General features: G+C 38.4%; 1 protein-coding gene across 3 annotated transcripts in view; it reads right to left on the bottom strand.

Moving 5' to 3' along the window:
• Positions 1-585: 585 nt before the first annotated feature.
• Positions 586-7,932, bottom strand: part of Alkbh8 (alkB homolog 8, tRNA methyltransferase) — a 60,781-nt gene continuing 53,434 nt past the window's right edge. For all 3 annotated transcript variants that reach the window (XM_036194041.1, XM_036194042.1, XM_036194043.1), the window contains exon 12: positions 586-2,728. In XM_036194041.1, coding sequence (XP_036049934.1) covers positions 2,171-2,728 — 558 coding nt within the window. In that variant the 3' untranslated portion in view covers positions 586-2,170. The remainder of the gene's footprint in view (positions 2,729-7,932) is intronic.

The raw sequence follows: 7,932 nt of genomic DNA, 5'->3' as shown, positions 1-7,932 counted from the left end.
AGTAGCCTCAAATTTACAGAGATCCTCCTGCCTCTGCCTCCAGAGTGTTAGGATTAAGGCGAGAGCTACCACCACCCAGCTTTACATCTTTTTTTTTTTTTTAATGTATTCAGCCACATGTAGTAGCACATACCTTTAATTCCAGCACTTGGCAGAGGCAGTCAGATCTCAGTGGGTTTGAGACCAGCCTGATCATTTTAGCTAGTTCTGAAATAGACAGAACTAGAATGTGAGATTCTGTCTCAAGATATATATATACACACACACATTATGTGTGTGTGTGTGTGTGTGTGTGTGTGTGTGTGTGTGTGTGTACATGCATGGGTACAAAGGTCAAAAGACACCTTGTGGGAGTGAGTTTTCACCTTCTACCATGTTGGTCCTGGGGACTGAACTCAGGATATTAGGCTTGGTGGCAAATGCCTTTATCAATTAAGCATCTTACTGGTCCACATGTTCCTTTAATAGAATTGTTCTCAACCTCCCTAATGCTTCTATTCTTTAATACAATCCCTCATGTTGTAGTGACCCCCAACCATACATTTATTTTCATTGCTACTTCAAAACTGTAATTTTGCTACTGTTATGAATACAAATGTAAATATCTAATATTTCTTATGGTCTTAGGCAACTCCTGTAAAAGTGTAGTTTGGCTGCCAAAGGGTCATGATCCACAGATTGAAAACTACTGCTTTAATATATAAATAACATCTTAGTGTTTTCAATATATATAATATTAAACTATACTTAGGCTGAATCTAGAGAGGTAAAAAAACAGGAGAATCAGCCTCATAGCAAGATTGAGGGCAACCTGGACTACATGAGATCTCTCTCAAAAATAGAAAAGAAAAAGAAAACTGTATATTCAAATAGAAGTCTCATTTGAAAGGGCCTTACTACAATTTTTAATTTGTTAATTATAAATATTTTTTAATCAAGTGATGGTCTTAAAACATGTACATGTTACTTTTAATTATGTTTTTTGATTGAGCCAATTACATGAATCATAAAAGTTTCTACCTGGTCAACTCAGCCTAGCTAGATATTGAACAATCTTACTAGGACTTTCCAAGAGTATGCTTTTGGTTTCACTGAGTAGATAAAAATGCCTCCATTCTTCCTGCATTGGGACAAACTATGAATAAGGAAAAACAGCCAATTGTGACTGAAAGAGCAAAATTTGGTGTGGCTGATAAATTTTAACTTCTGGAATTTAACTGTTAAAGGGAAATATTTGAGTTGTCTTTAAAGCTTAAACCAATAGATCAGGAATAGTGATTCCTGGTAATAAATCAGTCAGGACTGGTAGTTATTTCAGCCATTAAAAAGCAGTCATTTGCTCACAAGTTAATATCCCTTTCAGCCTCCAATTTACTTTTTTACACAACATTTATGATTACAATGAACGCAATATTTACTTATCTGTTTGCTTTTGTCAGCCTTCCTTTCTAGAAGGTAAGCTTCCTAGAAATAAGGGCTTTGCTCTTGTTTTCTGCTGGTGTGGATGTTTGTAGTAACAGGTATTAAATCCAGAGCTTCAATTAGAAACACATGTTCTTTCATTGAGCTAAGCACCAATCTACTTTACTTGCTCACAACTCCATTACTAGTACTTAACAGTAAGTAGTATGAATTTAATGAATCAAGTTTCTATTAATTCAGAGAATCACCTGGCTAGAGTTTTACTGGGCATCCACAATGTGCTAGAAAGATCCAGTAAGAAAGTTACTATGATTTTTTCGGAACAAACAGTTGTAGATATAACTTTAGATAATTTCCTACTGTCCAGGAGTATTCACTTAATTAAAAGGTCACATAATTGTCTTCATTATGATCCTATATAGTATAGGATCTTTATAAATAAGCACTTTATAACAAAAGCTTATCTCCAATATACTGCACACTTACACAAAGATCACAGGCCTTTCACAAGTTAAAGCCAATCACTTTTAAACGCCAAACGCAGAAGGCATGTAAGAGGAACCTACGTTTATGAAGTCAGTCAATAGTAGCAGGCAGAATGTTATCTAAGTAATCTCTGCTCTCAGCTCTCCTTTGGTAATGTCCCCCAAGTTGCCTCACTAATTAAAGGTATAATTTAGCCTCCTTGTCAAAAACAGATAGGCAGTTTTTTTTTTTCCTTTTACACCTGATATGTTCAGATAAATGATCAGACCTTTTGAAGAACAATACACCAATTCCCCTGATCATAGTAGCTCTGTAGAACGCTAACATCACCCAGAGCCTGGCAGGAAGCCTTCAATTCTCCATCACAGAAAACATGGTAATAACGATGAAACACAGGATTTGGGTCAGGGGATCCTGCTGAGCCAAATGACTCAACATCTTTGTCTTTACAAGGGTTTTCCTTGAAGTGCCAAGGAACCAGCACATCTTGGGAATGAAAGGAAGTCCTGTTTGTATGAACAGGAAGCTCAGAATTAGGAACTTTCCTTGGCTTACATTCTCCCTCTTGGATGTTATCAGTGGCAGGGGCAGATGATGCTTGGTTTTCACTGCCTCCATCAGGCATTTGATCTACTAGCAGTCCTTGAGTGGCTGTGTCATTGTTTATCTCCTCTTTATCTTCCTGGCTAGTTTTGCTTCCTTTTAGGTACTTGGACTTCTGATTTTTATACTCTTGTTCCATTGCCCAGACATATATGAGGGCCTGCCCACCAGGTCTCAAGAGACGGGCAAGTTCTTGGAGAGCTGCCACTCTACGCTCCTAAAAGAAAATTTAAAATGAAATGACTGTCATTTATCAACCTACAGAAGACATAAAAAGAAAGTAGAAACATATAATTAAATGTAGGATTATTGTACTAAAACATCTGGCAAAGGCAGGCTAGACCTGAATGAATTTAATTTATACTGTGAGAAATAGATTACACACAGGAAACAAAAGAGGACACCAGGCTCTGAGTACAGGGAAGTCAATGCAGCTGGAATGCAGGGGACAGAATTACAAATAAAGGAGGAAGTGCAGGGCAATGCACACAAAGGCTATGTTCAAAGTCTTCTAAAGGCAGTTTCCAGTTCCCATGCTGCAGAAGCAATTTCTTGATGAAACTGCAAGATATTCAGCAGAGAAGCAGCTGGGAAGATATAAAGCAAAGCAGAGGTTTCAGCATTCAAACAATGCTGGAAATAGAAGATGACCTTAGGGTCTTCAAGGTACAATGGCACAGATATAAACCAAGCCTAACTTGGAACCACAGGGAGGTAGAAATAAGTAGCTGGCTACAATACAGCAGAAAGGCAATCCTTAAAGAATTAAAGTGATCAGTTTACGTGCACTTATTGGTACAGAATCCAATAATAATAACATAATAAGCTTTTCCAAGACTGCAGGCAGACCCTGGAGTCTCCACACCCTGCCCCCACACCCATTTGACCTGGACGTCAGCCACTTCCTGAGACTCGGAGACCAGCTCCCAGCTCCCATCCGCCCCAGAACTCCCATCTGGACCACAGAGACACTCCAGTGGGCACTACAACCTCAACGCCATGCGCTCACACCCATCTGCTGGAGACCCCAGCCACTTCCAGAGACCTAGAGACCAGTGTCCAGCATTCCATCCTGCCCTGGAACTCCTATCTGGACCAGAGCTTCCATCCTGTCCCAGGAATCCCATCTGGACAAGAGGAGCTCCCATCTGGAAAAGATGAGACCCCGGACTTCCTGAGACTCAGAGTCCAGCCCCCCAGCTCCTATGCTGCCAGCATTCTCATCTGGACCAGAGCTCCCATCTGGACCAGAGCTTCCATCTGGACCAGAGAGAGGCTCCCTAAATCTGTCAGCTCTGTCTGGACCAAGAACACTGATAAGACCCAGAACGAACCCATGAGGAGATGGGCAGAGGCCAAGGCAGAAGTACATACAACACAATAAAGAGCAATACAGCATCACCAGAACCTAGCCCTTCTCCAACAGCTAGACCTGAATATCACGGAATGGAAGAAGAAGAAGAAGGAAGAGGAGGAGGAGGAGGAGGAGGAAGAGGAGGAGGAGGAGGAGGAGAGGAAGAAGAAGTAGAAGAAGGAGGAGGAGGAGGAGGAGGAGGAGGAGGAGAAGAAGAAAACGACCTTATATGTAACATCATGAAGAGGCTAGAGCCTTACATAGAAGAAATCAAAAATAAAGTGGAGGAACGGACAAACAAAAAATAGGAAGAATGCTATAAAAAACTAGAGGAAAGGACAATTAAAGCAAAAGAAAACAATAAGTCCCTGAAAGAAAATCATGAAAAAGGAAAGGAAACAGTCCAAGACCTGAAGAGGGAAATAGAAACAATGAAGAAGACACTAGCAGAAGGAATGCTGGAAATAGAAAATCTGAGTAAACAAACAGGAACTTCAGAGGCAAGTATAACCAACAAAATGCAGGAGATGGAAGAAAGGATCTCTGGTGTTGAAGATACATTAGAAGTAGATTCATCAGTCAAGGAAAACACTAAAACCAACAAAGTCATGACCAAAAATGTCCAAGAAATTTGGGACACCATGAAAAGACCAAACCTACAAATAATAGGGATAGCGGAAGGAGAAGAATACCAACTCAAAGTCACAGAAAATATATTTAACAAGATCATAGAAGAAAACTTTCCCAAATTAAAGAAGGAAATGCCTATGAAGATACAAGAAGCCTGTAGAATACCAAACAGACTAGACCCCCCCAAAAAAAGTCCCCTCGCCACATAATAACTAAATAAATAAACGTACAGAATAAATAAAGAATACTAAGGGCAGCAAAGGAAAAAGGCCAAGTGACTTATAAAGGCAAACAAATCAGAATAACAACCGATTTCTCAATGGAGACTTTGAAAGCCAGAAGGAACTGGACAGATATAATGCAGACACTAAGAGACCATGGATGCCAGCCTAGACTAATATACCCAGAAAAAATTTCAATCATCATAGATGGAGTGAACAAGACCTTCCAAGAGAAAACATGATTGAAACAATACTTATCCACAAACCCAGCCCTACAGAAAGCACTAGAAGGAAAATTACAACCTAAGGAAGGCAGATACACCCATGAAAATACAGGCAATAGATAACACCACAGCAGTAAAACCCAAAGAAGAGAAATACAAACACACTATCACCAAAAAACTAAAAATAATAACAGGAATGAACAATCACTGGTCATTAATATCCCTTAATATCAATGGACTTAATTCACCTATAAAAAGACACAGACGAACAGAATGGATATGAAAACAGGACCCATCTTTCTGCTGCAAAAAAGAAACACACCTCAAATTCAAAGACAGACACCTCCTAAGAATAAAAGGCTGGGAAAAGACTTTCCAATCAAATGGTCTTAAGCAGCAAGCTGGTGTAGCCATCTTAATATGCAGCAAAATACACTTCAAACTAATATCAATCAAAAGAGATGATGAAGGACATTACCTACTCATCGCTGGAAAGATCCACCAAGATGAAGTCTCAATTCTGAACATTTATGCCCCAAACACAAGGGCACCCACATATGTAAAAGAAACATTACTAAAGCTTAAATCACATATAAAACCCCACACATTAATAGTGGGAGATTTCAAAACCCTGCTTTCACCTCTGGACAGATCGGCCAAATTGAAACTTAACAGAGATATAATGGTCTTAACTGCTGTTATGGCTCAAATGGACTTAATAGATATCTAAAGAACATTCCACCCAAACAAAAAAAGAATATACCTTCTTCTCAGCTCCCCATGGAACCTTCTCTAAAATCAGTCACATACTTGGCCACAAAGCAAATCTCAAGAGATACAAAACAATTGGAATAACCTCTTGTGTTCTATCGGACCACCATAGTTTAAAGTTAGATTTCAAACAACAGAAAAAAGTACAGAAAACCTACAATCTCATGGAAACTGAATAATGCTCAACTGAATCAAAAATAGGTTAGGGAAGAAATAAAGAAATTAAAGACTTCCTAGAGATCAATGAAAATACCCACATACCCAAACTTATGGTACACTATGAAAGCAGTGCTAAGAGGGAAATTCATAGCACTAAATGCACACATAAAGAAGCTGGAGAAATCTCACACTAGTGACTTGACATCACACCTGAAAGCCCTTGAACAGGAAGAAGCAAAGTATCCCAGGAGGAACAGACACCAGGAAATTATCAAATTGAGAACTAAAATCAATAAAATAGAAATAAAGAGAACAATACAAAGGATTAATGAAATAAAGAGTTGGTTCTTTGAGAAGATCAACAAGATAGACAAGGCCTTATCCAAACTAAACAAAAGACAGAGACAGAGCATCCAAATTAACAAAATCAGGAATGAAAAGGGGGACATAACAACAGACAATGAGGAAATCCAGATAAGCATCAGGTCATACTTCAAAAACCTTTGCTTCACAAAACTGGAAAATCTAAAAGAAATGGATAATTTTCTGGATAGGTTCCACATACCTAAGTTAAATGAAGACCAGATAAACCATTTAAATACTCCAATAATCACTAAGGAAATAGAATCAGTCATTAAAAGTCTCCCAACCAAAAAAAGCCCAGGACCAGATGGTTTCACTGCAGAATTCTACCAGATCTTCAAAGATCTCCTTAATTGTCCCACACAATAGAAGCGGAAGGAATATTACCAAACTCCTTCTATAAGACTACAATTACCCTGATTCCTAAACCAAACAAAGATGCAACAAAGAAAGAGAACTACAGACTGATCTCCCTCATGAACATTGATGCAAAAATACTCAAAAAATACTCGCAAACAGACTCCAAGAACACATCAAAACAATTATCCACCATGATCAAGTAGGCTTCATCCCAGGGATGGAAGGGTGGTTCAACATACAAAAGTCCATCAATGTAATATACCATATAAACAACCTCAAAGAATAAAACCACATGATCATCTCACTAGATGCAGAAAAGGCATTTGACAAAAATCCAACACCCCTTCATGATAAAGGTCTTGGAGGGATCAGGAATACAGGGAACATACCTAAATATAATAAAGGCAATCTACAGCAAGCCAACAGCCAACATCAAATTAAATGGAGAGAAACTCAAAGCAATACCACTAAAATCAGAAACAAGGCAAGGCTGTCCGTTCTCCCCATACTTATTCAATGTAGTACTTGAAGTTCAAGCCAGAGCTATATGAAAACATAAGGAGATTAAGGAAATACAAATTGGAAAGGAAGAAGTCAAGCTTTCCCTATTTGTAGATGACATGATAGTATACACAGTTACCCCAAAAATTCACCCAAGGAAACAGCTAATAAAACCTTTCAGCAACATAGCAGGATACAAAATCAACTCAAAAAAAAAAAAAAAATCAGTAGATCTCCTATATACAAAAGACAAACAGGCTGAGAAGAAAATCAGAGATACATCATCCTTTACAATAGCCACAAATGATATAAAATACCTTGGGGTTCCTCTAACTAAGCATGTGAAGCATGTGAAGGACCTATATGACAAGAACTTTTAAGTCCCTAAAAAAAAGAAATTGAAGATGTCAGAAAATGGAAAGACCTCCCATGCTCATTAATAGGCAGGATTAATATAGTAAAAATGGTGATCTTACCAAAAGCAATCTACAGATTCAATGCAATCCCCATCAAATTACCAACACAATTCTTCACAGATCTGGAAAGAATAATACGCAACTTCATATGGAAAAACAAAAAACCCAGGATAGCCAAAAGAATCCTGTACAATAAAACAACCTCTGGAGGCATCACAATCCCTGACCTCAAGCTCTACTATAGAGCTACCATAATAAAAACAGCTTGATACTGGCATAAAAACTGACATGTGGACCAATGGAATCGAATTGAAGACCCTGACATTAACCCACACATCTATGAACATATAATTTTTGACAAAGAAGCCAAAAATGTACAATGGAAAAAAGAAAGCATCTTCAACAAGTGGTGCTGGCCTAAC

Source organism: Onychomys torridus, chromosome 7, assembly GCF_903995425.1.
Source record: "Onychomys torridus chromosome 7, mOncTor1.1, whole genome shotgun sequence".
In the NCBI taxonomy this organism is placed as follows: domain Eukaryota; kingdom Metazoa; phylum Chordata; class Mammalia; order Rodentia; family Cricetidae; genus Onychomys; species Onychomys torridus.
Note: the sequence above shows the minus strand (reverse complement) of the source record. Positions and strands in the feature narration are given on the sequence as shown.